Below are 17,495 nucleotides of genomic sequence, written 5' to 3'. Positions count from 1 at the left end.
TTCCTGTTCAAAAATCGTTGATTTGGTCAATGACCTACTAATCTAGGCGGTTGAACCATCAATTCATTCAACATATTTAACGATTTTTGACCATTTTCTTATTTTAATTATTTTTTTATTTTTTTATTTTTTCAGTCAGAACGGGCCATCCATTTAAACTGAATGATCAAACCGTTAACCCAAAAACCAATGGTCACAACAGTTCCAATTTCAGGTCGATTCTTAAAACCTGTTTTCTCATATAACAAAAGTGGAACCAAACACCACCTAAAAGAAATGGGGAATCATCACGTTGTGATGATTGACTGCGTTCTCGTGGACCCGGTCGTGAGTCATGACTCATGAGTCAAGAGAACCCTTCGGCCCTCACCTTCGTGTTCATCACTCGTTCGCTATAGAAAGTAGAAAGTTTGAAACCTTGCTACTCAATGAGAGCGCGCTCGTTGGATCATCATGCCTGACGTGGCGAGTGGTTGGTACTTGGTAGGATTCAGGAGAAATTGTCTCTGCTGACATGGCTTTCTCACGTATGCACCTGGAATAAATCAATTTACCAGGTGGACCTGGTAGACCCAAATTTGACTTGATCACTTTGAACTAAATAAAAGGAAAAACAAGCGACCCTTTTTTTATCAAAATCTAATAATCTATCACATTCAGTTTTGATCCTTATGACCCTGATAATGATGCTTAACTCAACTGTTGGGATGGTGCCATGGTGGAGACTTCAGCAGCGTATCATTTCTCGTAGTCTGTTCTGTTGGGAAATTCGGATTCCCACCAGAAAAAATGCTTTGTTTTTATTGTTGGGCTTGGGCCAGACGGACACTATTATTGTATTTGTGGGCTTCGGGGGTTCCAACGTCCAACCTCCTGCCTCGTGGGGCGACCCTGGAGACTGCACAGAGCACAGTGCAGTGTGAAGACTACGCATCTGACAGGAGGAAACTAAACTCCCTACACGTAGTTGGGTAATGGGTGGGTGGGGCCCCATGGATACTGCGGCACACCGCACACCCGATACATCATACATCACCATTGGCATTGGTAAAAGGTAAAAACTAAAATGTTTGTAAAAGCTAAGGAGTGAGCCACGTGGCAGTAGAATAGTTGGAGAGTAAACACATGACAGGAGTAGATCGAGAGAAAGAGATGGTGGAGACGGTAAATAGTACACTACATTACACACAATATTTTTACTGTGAGAGCGAGAGACACGGAGTGGGTCTAGGATTCCTCTGGATGGCGTCATAAATCGATAAAGTGTGTACTCCCAGGACAATACTCCGTTTATATCGTCCGAACCTTTTGCTCTCCACCATTTTTTCCCTCTCCGGCTGTCTCCTCTCCGATACCCATCCACTCTCGCCGACGATTTCTGTCAGTTTGTCGAAGCTTCTCAGATCAAAGCTCGCCATTGCCGGGAAGTGTTGCTACTTTCTTTATCTTCACTTGTTATTTATTTAATTTCACTACTTTAATTTTCTCGACTTGTTATTTGTTGTTTATGCTGTTCATGTTCTGAGATTAGGAAGTTCAGTACTGAATATTACTCGTTTTATGGGTGAAGCTTGGATTTCTTAAGTTGATTCTTGTGGCAATTTTGCGGAGTGAGTTGGTGTTGCGTGAGTATGTGGATCGCTGTTGTTTGGATCCATGGATATGTGGGTGTACTGTTTCTGGATTTTTGGGGGCATAGAGAGGCGGATTAGGACATCTCTAGGGTTTTTGTTTGGGGTTATTGGAGCTCCCTGATTATCAAGCGGAATTCTTGTTTGGTTTCTAGTTTCTTTTTTCTCCTTTTCTTTTCTTTTGGATTTCCTGAGCTGATTTAGAATTCCTGGAATTCTGAACTAGTGACTACTTTACGTAATGGAAACAAAAATTGGAGGTGATTTTCACCATTTCTATGGTCCAAGTGCATCTGATTTTATGCTGAAGGAGAAGGATTTGTTAGGGGTCGGGAAGAAGAGTTTAGAATGGGATTTGAATGACTGGAGGTGGGATGGGGATCTCTTCATCGCTAACCCCTTAAACTCTGTCCCATCAGACTGCCGGAGCAGGCAGTTATTCCCTGGCAGTTCTGGAATTCCCACAGCTGGTGGTTCATCAAATAGTTCTTCTTCTTGTTCCGATGAGATTAATCCAGGCTCTGATAAAGGGAATAGGGAATTGGAGAAGAAGCGGAGGGTTATTGTAGTCGAAAATGAAGACTTGAACGATGAAGTTGGGTCCCTCACATTGAAGCTTGGCGGCCATGGTTATCCTGTTGTGGAAGGGGATATTTCAAATTGGGATGGCAAGAATGGAAAGAAGACCAAGTTGCTTGGGACTACTTCCAACCGTGCTGTTTGTCAGGTGGTGGGTTGTGGGGCTGATCTTAGCAATGCCAAGGATTACCATAGACGACATAAAGTCTGTGATATGCATTCCAAAGCTAGCAAGGCACTTGTAAGCAATGTCATGCAAAGGTTCTGCCAGCAGTGTAGTAGGTAAGTATCTATTTGTTGCTTGCATTGTGATTTTCCTTTGGTAGCCCCTGTTTTGATGAAATAGAACAATCGTGATGACTCCTTCTCTTATATGAGATGCTAATTGTGTTTAATCTTTTAAGAAGACTCAATCAGTACATCATGGTCTAACCATTTGACCCTTATCATATGTTCCTTGTTTTTGCAACTTGGGACTTGATGTTGGTTGTTATTGCTTTGAAATCTTTCTATTATATGGTTGTATCTTGAAAAATGTTATTCCTGAAGTTAACTTTGCTATTGTTTCACTTATTGTCAGGTTTCATGTTCTTCAAGAGTTTGATGAAGGGAAGAGAAGTTGTCGGAGACGTCTGGCAGGCCATAATAGGCGGAGGCGGAAAACCCATCCTGATGCTGCTGCTAATGGAAGCTCCCTGAGTGATGATCGGGCTAGTAGTTACCTATTAATAAGTCTATTAAGAATCCTTTCAAATATGCATTGTAAGCATCTTCCTTGCAATAGTCATATGTGCTATTCTCTTTGCTTGTGACACTTGTATATTGATCTTATCTCTGCTAATCTCATCAAGTGTTACTGAGAATTGTCTTTCAATATATCTACCAAAATTGTGTTTGCTTTTCGGGCTACTGGAGAAGTTTGTAGGGGTAGAGCATTGATATCTGCTTGGAGGAAGCATGGTGGATGAGATATAAGTTCATGATTCCTCTATATTTCCAAGCATGATATTCTCTGTCCATTGGCTCATGTTTTGGCAAATTATATATTGAAGCCATATTGATCAATAGTGGGATCCATTCGATTTTGCCATGCTGTTGATTTCACTTGTCTCTTATCATTCTTGGTATTAAAAAGCAGTATGAGAAAAAAAGAGGAATTTGAATGATAATTAAAGGCTTGAAATTTGGGACCTCCTGTTTGTTGGCTGTTCTTCAGAGGAAATTTCTTTCCGATGATTCTTGTTTGACATGATCAGAAAGGGTATTTCTGCCCTAAATATTTAATACATAAGCTTCTTTTTGAGAGGAAGTCCTGTTAATACGTAGTTTCTATTTTTTATTTTGGGAGCATGTCTGTAGTTACTACAAGTTTAGTAGGACGATACACCAGGAACACTGATTCAACAGCATGTTAGAAAGATGAAGAATTAGGAGGTTCTTTGTTATTTATTTTTTTAGAAAAAGGTAGTGTAATGTATTGTATTATAAACACTATAAACACCCTTGTACAATGAGATCTTGTATATCAATTCACAGGTTATTAAGAAGAACAAAAAAAGTTTATAAACAAAAAAGAATGACTGAACTCTCCACTGAAGATCCTGCAAGCAGAGAGCTAGTCCCTAATCAACCCAAAAGAAGAATGAATTATAGCCTCTACTGAACTCTTTCTGCGGTAAAAATCCGAGCATTTCTTTTAAGCCATGTAGCACAAAAGATTGCCAAAGGGATAACAGCCCAAGCTAATCTACCTCCCTTGCTCATGTTGTGAACATGCCTCCCACCCAAAAGACCAGCAACAGAATAAGGATGACACCCTTGCCACTGGATTGCATTTTAATAATGGATCCACAATCTGTTGGTGAATTTACAGTGAATCTGTGAATGAACAGATGACTAGAAGTCTCCTGCTGCTCTTCACATTGAGGACAAACAATGTTATCCAGGTCCACCCCTTCTCAACATGTAATCCTTGGACCAACATTTTTCCAACCCCGCCAGCTAAGTGAAGAACTATACCTTTGAGGGGGCCTCCATAGATCTGTTTACAAGGAAAATCCCTTAATTTACCTTCTGTGAACTCTATAGAAGGATTTAACTGAGAAGCTATGATAGCTATGCCACTTCCATAACCTTAATTCCCTCTCCTGAAAATTGCAGCTCTGATTCTGATCAAACGCAACAAATCAGAAATTTGCCCCAACTCCCAATCATTTAAATTTCTCCTTAAGACAGGGATCCTCACTGGATTCATCATCAAGCCTTATCCCAAATATGGGGTTGGCTACATGAATCTTGTTTTGCCATTCCGTTCTGTTTTATGTCATATCTTATATTAGCACTATGATATTATAAGATTCAGCAACTGTGGCATCCTTTTTGCAAGCTATTTGATAAAAATTTGGGAATAAATCCTTAAGACAGGGACCCTCACTGAAAATTGTGTGTCCCATCCATTCTATTGAATTCCATACTTATCCTCTGTCTTCTTCCAAAGACCACCTTGTTTACTATTGAACCTCCACAACCACCTGCCAATAAGGGAAGATTGAATTGTTTTACCCTCTAATACCCAAACCGCCATATCTAATAGACCTGCAGACCTGATCCCAATACACCAGATGGGTTCTGGATGGATTCTAAAAATGTCTCTCATGGATTTTTCTAGTCTGTCAACAATCTCCTTTGGAAAGGATGTTCTTTAGGCATCGCAAACACTGCCTTAGGCATCTTTGTGATGGCTTCCTTGACTCAGTGTTTTGAAAGCACAAGGTGTAAAAAAAGTGCAAAGGGCATTTTGCACCCAAGGCGCGGGCACATGCCTTTTTGAAGCAAGGCACAAAATTTTAAAAAATTCAAAATAAATCAAGAAAATGTTAAAATAATATTAATTAAAAAAATGCAAACTTTAATTTTAAACAATGTTTTAAAAATCTTGTTAGTTCAAATTAAAATACATGACCATAACATATATAACATATTCAAAGTGAAAATGCAAACAATAAAATCAACATAGCATATAAAACATATTCAAGTATGTCAAACTTTCAATTTCTTTATTCCTTTCCTAATTGAACTATTTCAAATAGATAGCATGATGATAAACATGTTTCATTCCTGATTCTACGTGCTGCCTTTGTACCAAGCCCCTTGTTGCAAGCCCAAACAAATCCATGTTAGGGTCTTAGAAAATATCTTTTATTAGGAAGAATGAAGTGAACACCATTAGCAAATAGGGGGGTTTTTAGAGCTATTCAGATCCTCTTTTGCCATACCACTTTTATCAAGGGTCATATTCTGTGTCAGTGTTATATGTTGACTGTCATCTAGTGATAGCTTTCTCTGGTGATGGCATACTTTCCTGAGTATCAATTCTATTTTCTATGTATTGCAGCAAATAGCTCAGATCAGACAAAGGATCAAGATCTCCTGTCACATCTTTTTAGGAGCCTTGCCAACATTGCTGGCACATTAGATGGAAGGAACATATCTGGGTTATTGCGGGAATCCCAAGATCTTTTGAATGTTGCGACTTCTGTTGGAACATCCTCAGAAAAAGTGTCACCCCCACTCGTAAATGGCATAGAGTCAACCGTGCCTGTGGGCTCCACTTCTAAGATAAACAGAAATGGTGCTGAAGGTCCTGAGGTCAGGCCTCTTGATCAATTTTTTAGTGCATCTGCAGCTGATCTACCTCAAAAAGGAATGACTACAGCTGATGTTCGGGTTGGAACTCTACAAGCTGGATCTTTGCCAAAATCCACAACCGTGATTCCAATAAAAGACAGCCATCTGGCCAAGGCTGAGGTCACACAGTCTACTGTGGGGAGGATTAAATTAAACAATATTGATCTGAATAACATCTATAATGATTCACAAGATTGCATAGAAGACATGGAAGGGTCACAAGCCCCTGTAGTTGATTTCCCTTCATGGATGCAGCAGGATTCTCACCAGTCAAGCCCTCCTCAGGCAAGCGGAAATTCAGATTCGGTATCTGCACAGTCACCATCTAGTTCCAGTGGAGATACTCAGGTATGCATTCGTGTTAATTGTATTTTTGTTGATCTTCAAATACATGACAAAGCATAGTCCAGCATTAAATGTGGTGCCAATAAATAATTTTTATGGATTGTTAAAATCCTTCTTACGTTCTAAGGAAGAGTTCAAAAATATTATGAATGAACTCAATCTTCTCATGACTAAAATGGTTTCTGTTTCTGTTCGCCTTTTGCCTTATCCATTACTACCAGCACTAGTTCCTTACTGGAAGTTGTAGAAACTGAACATTTTAATTGTTTCCTGATTATATTTCTTGTTGTATTCTTCAACTACTCCTTGATTATCTAATCTTTTGCTTGCATTCACTCTTTAAGGGCCACTTAAGCAGCCACTATCCATTGATGAAATTAGGTGGTCTTTTGAAAAATTTGCTTGACATACATGCTCCTACTGTTGAAGAAAAAGAAAAGAATGGCATAGCCCTACACTTCTTTGCTGTCTATCTTGCCTTGAGAAATTTGCAAAGTCAAAATTAATTCACTGTCTCAATCCAATCCTTTGTACTAATACATTTTTCTTATCAGTATGATATTGATACATTAGAGCTCTAAAGAAATGAAATCATGTTTTTGTTTGGAACTGCTCCTTTGCAGCTAATGTAATGAGTATGCAAAAATTGTTATATCTTTTAACGTTGACATCTGTTAATTTCAGAGCCGCACAGATCGAATTGTTTTTAAACTTTTTGGCAAAGACCCAAATGATTTCCCTCTTGTTCTACGAGCTCAGGTATTTTTTGGTCCTTGAATTGATTTGAGTGTAACTGTTACAGTTCTCTATCAGAAAGTATCTGATATTAAGCATCTTAAATTTCCAGATCCTTGACTGGTTATCTCACAGTCCTACAGACATGGAGAGCTATATCAGGCCTGGTTGTATCATCCTAACAGTTTATCTCCGTCTGCCAAACTCTACATGGGAAGATGTATGCTAATTATACAAGGCATTATTGTCACCAATGTATGAAATTCAATCTTGGGCCCTCTTTTTTCAACAGCGCTAATATCCTGATCTTGTTTGCTAAGCGCAGATTTGCTGTGATCTAAGTTTGTGTCTGAGAAGGCTCTTAGATGCATCTGATGACACTTTCTGGACGACTGGATGGGTGTATACTAGGGTGCAGCATCAAATTGCATTTGTCTACAATGGTTTATTTATCTATCTTTATTTATTTATTTATTTATTGCTCTTTCTAATCTTTCTTTTCCCCTCCTTTTCCATTTCTCTTCCAATTAAAGTTACAGTAGCATGTAGAAGTTAGCAATAGCCCCTTTTCAAGGAAAAATTAAGGTTCTGATTATGTGTCCTTGCATTTCAGGTCAGATTGTTCTAAACACATCATTACCTCTCAAAAATCATAGTCATTGTAGAATATCAAGCATTGCACCAATTGCAGTTTCTTCATTTGAGAAGGCTGAGTTTATTGTCAAAGGCTTAAACCTATCTTGGCCCACCACCAGGTAGCAATCACCTTACTTCCTGTAAATGTGTGTGTGTGTGTGTGTGTTTCTTTCTTACCCTCTTTTTTCACTAGAGAGCTTGGTTTAATGGTAACATGTTGGACCGGCAAGCATGAGAATGTGTGCTAGAGCCTGAGAGTAGTCACTTTGTGCAATAATAAAAAAAAAAAAAGAAAAAAAGGCCAATGGTTAGGTTTGTATGCAATCCACCCTCCCAAGACCCCAGATAGCTGGTACCAACATTGGGTAATAGCCATACCCTATTTCCTCACTAAAACTGGGTATCTGTCCTACAAGAATTGTTACTTCCTCTTATGCATTAGAAGGGAGAAATCTGGAGGTTCACACTTAAACAAATATTGGCCATGATTTTATATGAAAAAAAAAAATAAACACCAGTTTTTTCTTTATTATATGCTTTGTAGGTTGCTCTGTGCAGTAGATGGGAAATATTTGGTCCAGGAAGCTACTCATGATTTGGTGGAGGCCACTGAAACCTCCAAGGAGTATGATGAAATCCAGTGCCTCAGATTTCATTGCTCTCTCCCTGATGTAATTGGGAGAGGATTCATTGAGGTTTGCATCTCCTTATGCTTCTCATAAACATCCTATTATCTTGTTCTCTCTGCTGATGTGTTTGGAGTCTGTTTGGTTCTATATTACTATGTTCTGTGGAACCATTCACACTTCATCATGTAAGGGATTTACCAGATTTACCAAAATGATGTCCCATGTAGGACTTCTCCCATGTCAAGATTGAACTAGTAAAACAACTATAACTTCTATAATCATCTAGCTCTCTATCTCTCACATTCTTGCTTGCATGCACTTGAGATTCTCCATGTGTAGCTATGTCATACATAAATCACTGAAAATGAAAAGGTGAATTGTTTTGGACTATTCTTGATTCGCTTTCAGATGCATATATGCATGCACAAACATTTACTTGCTCTGTATACTGAATTTTTAGTTATTGGAATCTTCCAGGTTGAAGACCATGGTCTCAGCAGCAGTTTTTTCCCATTCATAGTAGCAGAGCAGGATGTGTGTTCTGAGATCCGCATGCTTGAGGGTGTAATAGAGGCAGCTGAATGTGAAAATGGTGTCCAGGGAGGAGGTGGAAAAATTGAAGCTAAGAATCAAGCTCTGGACTTCATACATGAAATGGGATGGCTCCTACACAGGACACATGTGAGGTCTAGATTGGGTCATATGGATCCTAACTTGGATGCATTTTCTTTCAGACGGTTCAGGTGGATCATGGAGTTCTCCATTGATCATGGTTGGTGTGCTGTAGTCAAGAAACTCTTGGACATTGTTTTCAAAGGAAATGTGGATGTAGATGAGCATCCCTCTGTTGAGTTTGCATTGTCAGAGATGGGCATTTTACACAGAGCTGTTCGGAGAAACTGTAGGCCATTGGTGGAACTCTTGTTGAGATATAAACCAGAGAAAGTTTCGGATGAGGCAGGATCTGAACACAACCAACAGGGTGGCAGAGCTAATGATGGCTTCTTGTTTAGACCTGATGCTATTGGCCCTGCTGGTTTGACACCTCTTCATGCTGCAGCCAGTAGAGATGGCAATGAGAATGTGTTGGATGCATTAACTGATGATCCTGGAATGGTATTGCCTTCTTCCTCTATCATATTATATCAGGATGTCTTAGATCTAATCCTATTATTGAAGAGTGGAAGGCGTAGCAGTTTCATATATTCTTAATAGCACTGTTATCACAGGATATCATTATATCTTTTGACAAAAATCATGACCTTTTCTATGGTTTTCATCTGTTCATCTATAATACGAGCCTTGGTTCCATGCAGGCCAAAATTTTAAATTATTTTAAACAGCATCATATCATGTAAGGTTAATACTTACAAATCGTTTAAATATTGTAATCTTTAAATTCAACCAATGAGTTTAGGCATTTAATGTACAGTAACAATGTCAAAATCTAGATGCATTCTCATCTTTTTAGTTTTTATCCTTTTGTCTTGTGCACATGCCCTTACACCAGTCTATGTACTAATGTACTGTCCGAAAATAAAAGTCCATGTGCTAATGTGGATTATGTAAAATAGCTTGTTGGATGAGTTGTGTAAAGGATTGGATCACAACACCCTTTACAAGCTGAGAATGTAAAAAGAAAAAAAAAGTACTATTGTTTCTTTTACCTGTCAAGGCTCTGATGTTGGTCTTCGTTGTTCAGGTGGGAGTTGAAGCATGGAAGAGTGCTCGTGATAGCACAGGTTTTACACCGGAGGATTATGCCCGCCTCAGAGGTCACTACTCTTACATTCATCTGGTCTATAAGAAGGTAAAGAAACCGGAAGCTGGGCATGTGGTCCTTGACATTCCTGGCATTATCTCAGAATGCACCAACAATCAGAAGCAAATAGATGGATTGGAGTTGGCCAAAGAGACCCGCTTTCACATCGACAAGACAAAATTGGGAATGATTCGTCGACATTGCAAGATCTGTGATCAACAACTAACATATAGCTCCACCAGCAGATCGCTGGTGTACAAGCCGGCGATGTTGTCAATGGTGGCCATTGCAGCAGTATGCGTCTGTGTGGCCCTGCTCTTCAAAAGTTCACCGGAGGTTTTGTGCGTTTTCCCACCATTCAGGTGGGAATTGTTGGATTATGGACCAATGTGAGTCTGACACGATCCACCGAATAGGTATTCTGTTGTAGTTTCTATAGGCTGTAAATTGATGAGCTTTCTCTGATAGGACTCTGGAGCTTTGGTTGGACTTGAATCCAGTAAACATACTCTGTATATTTATTTATGTTATTCCATTCAACAAGAAATTCCATTAATGCTTTGTCAGAGTGAAAGATACGAGAAGGTGGCAGGGAAGTGTTTCTACTATAATTAATTAAAACCGCCCCTGCTACTTAAATAATCAATATAGAAACGTTCCTGACTTCTTTCTCAAGTTATATTTGTCAGTGTTGTGGTCACAGTTCATTCATTCCCAGTTCCCATCACAAAATGTTGCCTCTTTTTAATGATTTTATTATGCAATTAAATCTTGGGTTTCAATTTTCAAGCTGCACTGTAAAACGGATACACGCCACCGTTGAGAACTCGAGGAACGGCAGTTCTCGCTCAACACCACGCAAATTTGGTCATTGTAATAGGGTGATCGGATCACCTCAATTGGTTGGTGTTGAATCAGGGGTGACCTCTACGGAATGTTGCCCATTAGGAATTGGGTGTTGGGCAAGTGATCCGATATTTCGATGGTTGCTGGAGAGTGAGGAAGATGGTGGGTGTTATCACCATTGCACCTAACATGTATGATAAAACGGCAAAGTGAAGTTAGTTTCGAACAACCTAATTTGATTTTCAAGACAAACATTCTTCTATAGACAAGTTGCTTGAGGGTCTGAGTTTATATATGGAGATTTGAATGCTAAGGTCTTGTTCTACTGCTTCAACTTCAAATTCAATGGGTCTCAGACAAAGTTGCTTCTCGTTTGATTACAGCCTGTGAAATTGTCCAACAGGCAGAGTGATGCATAGAAGGGCAAATTTGGAAATTTGGTTTATGTATATTCATGCCCGACCGAACTACAGTCTACAGACAACAGGGGAGGTTTTTGTTACTATCAAAACATGGTGTTTGGTGTTTGGTAATTGTTAGAAAACTCGGGAGATTTTTATTTCATTTTCCCTCGATAAGCTCTCGCCCCATCCGGTTTCTGTCTGTCTCGCGCTCTGTGGTAGAGTCACTGAGTTCACACTTCACAGCGAGCAATGGCGTCGTTGTCTCTCTCATTTTCTTCGTCTCTCCGCCCAACTTCTCTTCAACACGAAGCGACGCAGGGCATGAAGAACAAAGCCATAGCTGAACCGGACCTTTCTAGGGCTTTTCGCTGTGCATTCGCTTCTCCTGTGAGAAAAGGGAACGCCTCAAAATCATCATCCTCTTCTTCTTCACCCGTCCGTACGCCAGGTTTCAAACATACCCCTCCGGTTAAAAAGCGCCATTGGAAGGAAGGGGAGTTTCCTGGTATATCGGACGCATCGTTTCCGAGCTCGTCCAATAGAACGCCCCTAAAGAATGTAAAGAAGAAGATGGACAATAAGAACAAAGCCAAGGCTTGGGCAAACACCGTCACTGAAGCTTTGGCCGATCGAATTCAGAAGAAGCTATGGGAAGATGCCCTGCAGGTTTTAATTCTCATTTTCCTGCTTTTTCCTTAAACCCCCTGTCTGATTATACATATACAATTCTACATTATCCGATGAATTATTAATGTCTTTGCAAATAGTTGTTTCCTTTCGTGGATCGGTTTTTTATATAAATGAAGAACCTCCTCTTTTTTCTTCTCCAAAATGTAATTTGTTAATCTAAATTTCAGCAGTTTTTGTTTAAAAATTGGCAACTAATATAATCATGTTCCTGATTATTACTTGTCTACCACTATACAATAAAGTTATGGAGGCTCAGCAATATTAATCACGATTTGTGGGAAGGTCTTGATTAATCTTCGTCACCAAGGATTCTTCTACTGCGCTTCTCCATATTAGTATTTATATTTATTCCCATGTTGTTGCTGCTTTTTTCCCTGTCATTTTAATTTTACTTAATACTCGTTTAAATTTTCTTAGACAATTATGATCATTATCCTCAGTCATTGTACCCAAATTTGGTACAATCTTTTGTTGGAATGTTTCCGTTCCTTCACTTGAAGAGGCTTCACGAAGACACGTATCTAATTATTCAGCTCTGAATAGGTCTTCGAGATGCTCAAGGAACAACCTTTCTATCAACCAAAAGAAGGTACATACATGAAAATACTTGTCCTCCTTGGAAAATCTGGTCAACCTCAACGTGCCCATCAGCTCTTTGATGAAATGGTGAAAGAAGGATGTGAACCTACTTCAGAGCTGTACACAGCGTTGCTTGCAGCTTATTGCCGGAATAATCTTCTTGATGAAGCATTCTTAATCCTTAATCAAATGAAGACCCTTCCTCGTTGCCAACCTGATGTTTATACATACAGCACCCTCATAAAAGCTTGTGTTGATGCATCCCAGTTTGATCTAGTTGACTCTCTGTATGAAGATATGGCTGATCGATCAATAACTCCAAACACAGTTACCCAGAACATAGTTTTGAGTGGCTATGGGAAAGTGGGCAAATTTGACCAAATGGAGAAAGTTCTCTTGAAGATGCTTGAGAGCACAACGTGCAAACCTGATGTCTGGACTATGAACACTATTATTAGTTTGTTTGGCAACAAGGGTCAAATTGAGATGATGGAGAGATGGTATGAGAAGTTCCGAAACTTTGGAATAGAACCTGAAACTCGTACTTTCAATATTCTGATTGGTGCATATGGTAAGAAAAGGATGTATGATAAGATGTCTTCAGTGATGGAGTACATGCGCAAGCTGTCATTTCCATGGACAACCTCGACTTACAACAATGTGATTGAAGCCTTTGCGGATGTGGGGGATGCCAAGAACATGGAGTACACATTTGATCAGATGCGTGCAGAGGGCATGAAAGCAGACACAAAAACATTTTGTTGCCTTATTAATGGTTATGCTAATGCAGGCCTCTTCCATAAAGTAGTAAGTAGTGTCCAGTTGGCTGGGAAGTTAGAAATACCTGAGAATACCTCATTCTACAATTCAGTAATCTCTGCCTGCGCAAAGGCTGAGGATTTAATTGAGATGGAGAGAGTTTACAAGCGGATGAAGGATAAACACTGCCAACCAGATTCTTCCACTTTCTCTATCATGGTGGAGGCATACAGAAAGGAAGGTATGACTGACAAGATCTTTGATTTGGAGCAGGAGAAGATGGTGATTGCTAATTATTTAAAAGATGAATGATGGAGGATAGAATTGATCTTCTGGTTAAGATTTGACTGAGAGCATGCAATATAATGGCGTGGTATTGATGCCAGGGGCTCTGGCTCCATCCAACAACATTTTGAATAAAAAGGTAATTAATTTGTTGCTTTCAGAAATGAATAACTGCCTGTATCTTTATGGATATTATGTTATGAAACAATTATCTATGCATATAATGTTTTTTTTTTGTGACCTGATGCATGCAATGTATTAATTCATTCCCTATGCCCATTATCTTCTAAGGCAAAATGCTCTGGGATTTTGCTGTTGCTGTCATTGGATATTTGAATGTATTGGCATAGGTCATAGATGATGGGCATTTCTCTTCTTGTTTTATTTATTTCTAATTTATTTTTGGATAATTGACAGTAAATAATAGAATTTCATCTAACTTAAAAACCAGGAGACCATATTGTCCAGATTTAGACAGCAAGGAGAGTACAAAACAGCATGCAGCTGAAAAAACATGAAAACATAATATGGACAGATTACAGATTACAAATCATTCCTAGGTCCCAGCATTCCCCATTGCAGACCCTTACTTGTCACCCTTGACTTTGCAAGATTATCAGCCAAGTAAGTGGCAAACCTAGGGATCCACTTGAATGAGCAGTTCAGGCTTCCTTCCATCAGTTGTTATTATTAGTTGATCAATTGCTTTTTTCTTGTTATAGTCCACTAGTTCAGACTAGAAAGAAGTATATAACATATTGCTATTGGTTATCTGTCACCAGGTTTCTGTATGCTCCCTTGCCTTCTGGTGGGTGGGCATATTGTTATTGGTGGTGTGTTTGACTTTTCATGAGGTTTACTTATGTTTATGATGCTAGCATGCAAATTTCCTATCTTTTTTTTTTGATAACTAACAGAAACTTTCATTAATAGAAACTAAGAGAAAAAGATACAAGAGGAGGTGTAAAATCTCTTAACCCTCCCTAAAGGTACATTTTAATTTACAATATTTCCCAGAATAGATTGACTCTTCCCACCTCTTTTTCTCATTTAGATACTTCCATAAACTGAAATTGTCCTTCTGTAGCCAACTGATAGCCAGCTTAGAATCACCTTCCACCATCAGTTTTCTGATATTCAGCTCCTGGGCTCTTTATACTCCTTCCAGAACAGCCAATATTCATTTCATCTCTTAGAGAATCTCCCCATCCAATAGAACCAGAATACATGGCAATAATTCGACCTTCTTCATCCTTGAAAACTCCTATACCTGATGAGTCTGGATTTCCTTTGTTGCTACCGTCGAAGTTCAGTTTAATGAACCCCAAAGCTGGAGACCAAACTGGGTTAGATGCAGTCTTTATTGGAGCTGACCAAGCCACTTCTTTCCAATTCCTGATAATGTCTCATTCTGAATAGTCTTCAAAAAGCTTCGTAGTCTTAGCCCAATGAGCCACCCAAATAGAAATTAATTCAATGATGACATCCTTATTTCTTTCTTTCCCATGGAAGGTCCTTTGATTCCTTTCCTCCCAAACTGTCCAACGGATAGCTGCTCTTACATATCTCCGCAGGATTTTCCCTCTCTTCTTTAACCCCCCAACTGAAGTAGAATGGAACGAACTTTGCACATTTGGAGGAGAGGTCCACCTACAACCAAAAAGAGAGGAAAACCAACACCAGATCTCTGAAATAAATGGGCAGGATATCAATAGGTGATGACAGGTCTCACCATTCTCCTTACATAGGATGCACCAGTGCGGGGATAAACACCAATTAGGCCTTTTTCTTTGAAGTAAACCACAAGTGTTGCACTTTTCTAAGAAGGTTTCCCAACAAAAAGCACTAATTCTGGGAGGGATTGGTCTACCCTAAACTTCCAAAACTGGGAAGGGGTGTCCAAAAACAGGTGGGGAATGAGCCAACTCTTTGAAAAAGGAAAAGCAAGAGAAAACACCTGAGGGAGAAGGGACCCAAATCCTACTATTCCTCCTAAAGGGATCAATGCCCACCTCATCCAGGATTTTGAGCAGATCAGAAATAAGGTTCAATTCAGAGTCTCTAAGGGCCCTTCTAAAACCCAAGTTCCAATTAACAGCAGAATTAGATATGGTCAGAAAGGTGGAAACTGGCTCGTTTTTAAATCTCGAAAGGGAATACAAGGAGGGGAAAAACTCTTTCAATGGTGTGTTTCTCACCCAAACATGTTCCCAAAATTGCACAAGGTTACTAGAGCAAAAGTCGTACCTGATTAAAGGAAGGAAAGAAGGAAGAATGGCATGAATAGATTTCCAAGGAGAAGCTCTTTTAGCCCTAGATGATACTCCCCGTGTCCCAGCTATCTGCCACTTTCCCATGAACACTTAAAACTATTTGAGCCCACAATTTATCCCTTTTCGAAGTCAATCTCCAAAGCCATTTCCCCTATAGAGCTTCATTCTTTTTCTGCAAATTACCTAATGCAAGCCCACCATCACTTTTGGTTTTGGTGACTATTTCCCACTTGACTCTATGATCTCATTTCTCCTCCCCTGGTTCCCATAAGAAATCTCTCATTAACTTTTCCAAATTTCCTATTTTCCCACAGAAGATCATTCGCTTCAACTATGTGCATATCCATTTGTTTTAAACTGCATCACGTCAGAGCCATTTTTTCCACCTTCACAGCAGCACTTTATTAATATCTTACAGATCTACCCTGTGGCATTATGAGACAAGTCCGGGAAAACAGAAGGTGGAAACTTTCGGGCCTCCCTGCTCTCAAATGGTCTGCTCCTTGTGTAGAGATGCTACTGTTGACTGTGTTGCAGCCATATTGAAATCTTGAATATTTTTAGTCCTTAAGTATGAAAGCTGTCATCATTTTAACCAGAAAGGAACAATCAATTTCCTTTCTTCTGAAGTGCATCCATCTAATGCAGGACCAGCCACTGTCCATTGAAAATGGGTGCTGTTGAAGTTGAATATTCTTGAGCTTCCTCAAGCAAGAGGCAACAAAAGAAAATATCAATCAAACTTAAAAAGGAATCGAAACTGAATGTGGCACATTGATTTGTTAGAAATTAAACAAAGTAGAGTTACTTTTCCTTTTTGTGGGGGGTGGGAGCTTAATGATTAATGGAAAATTTTGACTGGTAACTTGCAGGAATAAGCAACACAATACTATTTCACGGCACTGGATCATATCCTCTCTTTCTCTCTCTCTTCTCTGTGACATTGGTAAGTATGGTTGATGACAAGTCTGTATGGAGCTTCCCTCAACAGTAGCCGTACCATGTTGACCAAATGCAACTGTAAGTGGAATTCATCCTCTCTTTTAATTGATGCTAAGTACAAATGTATGTTTGGTTAGGCAGCGTAACAGGTTAGATGGTTAAGATCAATTCTCAGCTTTATTCCATTCTATTTGTATTTTAAACATAGTGCAGTTGAACGTTAAAAAATGAATGACCCCTTTGACAGAGGACTCCAGTTCCCCTGCATGTGTGCCACATATTGATGTATTTGCCTAGGTTGACACTGGTTTAAGATGTTAGCAGTCTGTAATGCCTTGGACACATTGCACAGGCTTTTTTTTTTTTTTTTTTCAGTTAAGAGTATGATGGAGAATTTAGCAAGAGAGTTATGTTCAAATGGGAATTCTCTCGTGGGATCACATATGCAAACTCTTTTTTGTTATTGGCTCAAAAGTTGAAATAGTGCACAAAATGGATGGTCTTCAAATGGGGTATCCTGTGAGATTATCTATCTGATCATCAATCTTGATGCAAAATTACTTTCACCATAGATGCTTTTTATTTTGTTTTATTTTATTCTTTATGGGTGAAATTCCAAAATCCTGAGGTTCACTGTATCCAGTGAGAGAAACCTACATAAAATTATATATGGAATATCTGGCTATTAAGTTTAATCTGAACTGTGGGTATTT

At 39.2% G+C, this 17,495-nt stretch overlaps 2 protein-coding genes across 2 annotated transcripts; both read left to right on the top strand.

Annotated features, from left to right (window-relative positions):
• The first annotated feature begins 1,276 nt into the window (after nt 1-1,276).
• Nucleotides 1,277-10,679, top strand: LOC104607129 (squamosa promoter-binding-like protein 1). The gene is made up of 10 exons (XM_010272663.3): nt 1,277-2,492; nt 2,791-2,972; nt 5,605-6,245; nt 6,927-7,001; nt 7,090-7,197; nt 7,303-7,420; nt 7,591-7,732; nt 8,158-8,308; nt 8,720-9,358; nt 9,945-10,679. Exons 1-10 carry the CDS (start codon nt 1,873-1,875, stop codon nt 10,395-10,397), a joined length of 3,129 nt encoding a protein of 1,042 aa, XP_010270965.1. The 5' UTR covers nt 1,277-1,872; the 3' UTR covers nt 10,398-10,679.
• A 701-nt stretch (nt 10,680-11,380) lies between these two features.
• On the top strand, nt 11,381-17,200 carry PPR2 (Tetratricopeptide repeat (TPR)-like superfamily protein). Its single transcript, XM_010272661.3, has 3 exons — nt 11,381-11,920; nt 12,488-13,706; nt 16,713-17,200. Exons 1-2 carry the CDS (start codon nt 11,504-11,506, stop codon nt 13,592-13,594), a joined length of 1,524 nt encoding a protein of 507 aa, XP_010270963.1. The 5' UTR covers nt 11,381-11,503; the 3' UTR covers nt 13,595-13,706; nt 16,713-17,200.
• Nucleotides 17,201-17,495: the final 295 nt, after the last annotated feature.

The sequence above is a fragment of the Nelumbo nucifera genome, chromosome 3 (assembly GCF_055504915.1).
Source record: "Nelumbo nucifera cultivar China Antique chromosome 3, China Antique-T2T, whole genome shotgun sequence".
In the NCBI taxonomy this organism is placed as follows: Eukaryota; Viridiplantae; Streptophyta; class Magnoliopsida; order Proteales; family Nelumbonaceae; genus Nelumbo; species Nelumbo nucifera.
Note: the sequence above shows the minus strand (reverse complement) of the source record. Positions and strands in the feature narration are given on the sequence as shown.

What these genes read in the sequence shown, in the direction of transcription:
- LOC104607129 (XM_010272663.3), top strand. Translation starts at nt 1,873, where the DNA reads ATGGAAACAAAAATTGGAGGTGATTTTCACCATTTCTATGGTCCAAGT. An exon ending in CTCTTGTTCTACGAGCTCAG is followed by an intron (nt 7,002 to 7,089) that starts GTATTTTTTGGT and finishes TTAAATTTCCAG; the next exon opens with ATCCTTGACTGGTTATCTCA. An exon ending in TTGGGAGAGGATTCATTGAG is followed by an intron (nt 8,309 to 8,719) that starts GTTTGCATCTCC and finishes GGAATCTTCCAG; the next exon opens with GTTGAAGACCATGGTCTCAG.
- PPR2 (XM_010272661.3), top strand. Translation starts at nt 11,504, where the DNA reads ATGGCGTCGTTGTCTCTCTCATTTTCTTCGTCTCTCCGCCCAACTTCT. An exon ending in TATGGGAAGATGCCCTGCAG is followed by an intron (nt 11,921 to 12,487) that starts GTTTTAATTCTC and finishes AGCTCTGAATAG; the next exon opens with GTCTTCGAGATGCTCAAGGA.